The following is a 443-nucleotide window of genomic DNA, read 5'->3' on the forward strand; positions in this document are numbered from 1 at the left end:
ATCTTAATCTCTCAGCCTCAAAAAGTGCCATCTCATGTTTATCAATTGTTGCCTCTTTTTTGATCCTTACTGCCAACTCTTTCCATGCTTTCATTGAATTTAAGTGTTCAGGGCTGTTGTCATGTGAGGTGAGAAGAGAACTGCAATGTTTCCAGTCTGTAAGTCCTGAATTTGTTAGACTTATATTCTTTTTAGAAAATAACTTACAACAAAAGCAAAAAAGACTGATGTTTTTTTCAGAATACACCAACCAACTTCTAACCATTTTTTCACCACTAACTAATGTTTTCCTAAAGTAGTGGTGGTGGCAACTTCTTCCATCACTCTCGTTCCTAGGAAAAACAAAGTCAGGTTTTACTTGACTTGGTCCTCTGCGAACCAGAAGTGTGTGAATTTTCTCTGTCAAAACTGAAGGCCAGTCAGCAGGGTCAGTAGGTAGGTTC

At 38.1% G+C, this 443-nt stretch overlaps 1 protein-coding gene across 1 annotated transcript; it reads right to left on the reverse strand.

Annotated features, from left to right (window-relative positions):
• Nucleotides 1–443, reverse strand: LOC106529374 (zinc finger MYM-type protein 1; the record flags this gene model as incomplete). The annotated part of the gene is given in 1 exon segment (XM_014024785.1): nucleotides 1–443. A coding segment is annotated over 1 exon segment (443 nt), but the record flags the coding sequence as incomplete, so codon positions are not given.

Source organism: Austrofundulus limnaeus, unplaced genomic scaffold (genome assembly GCF_001266775.1).
Source record: "Austrofundulus limnaeus strain Quisiro unplaced genomic scaffold, Austrofundulus_limnaeus-1.0 Scaffold440, whole genome shotgun sequence".
Taxonomy (NCBI): Eukaryota; Metazoa; Chordata; class Actinopteri; order Cyprinodontiformes; family Rivulidae; genus Austrofundulus; species Austrofundulus limnaeus.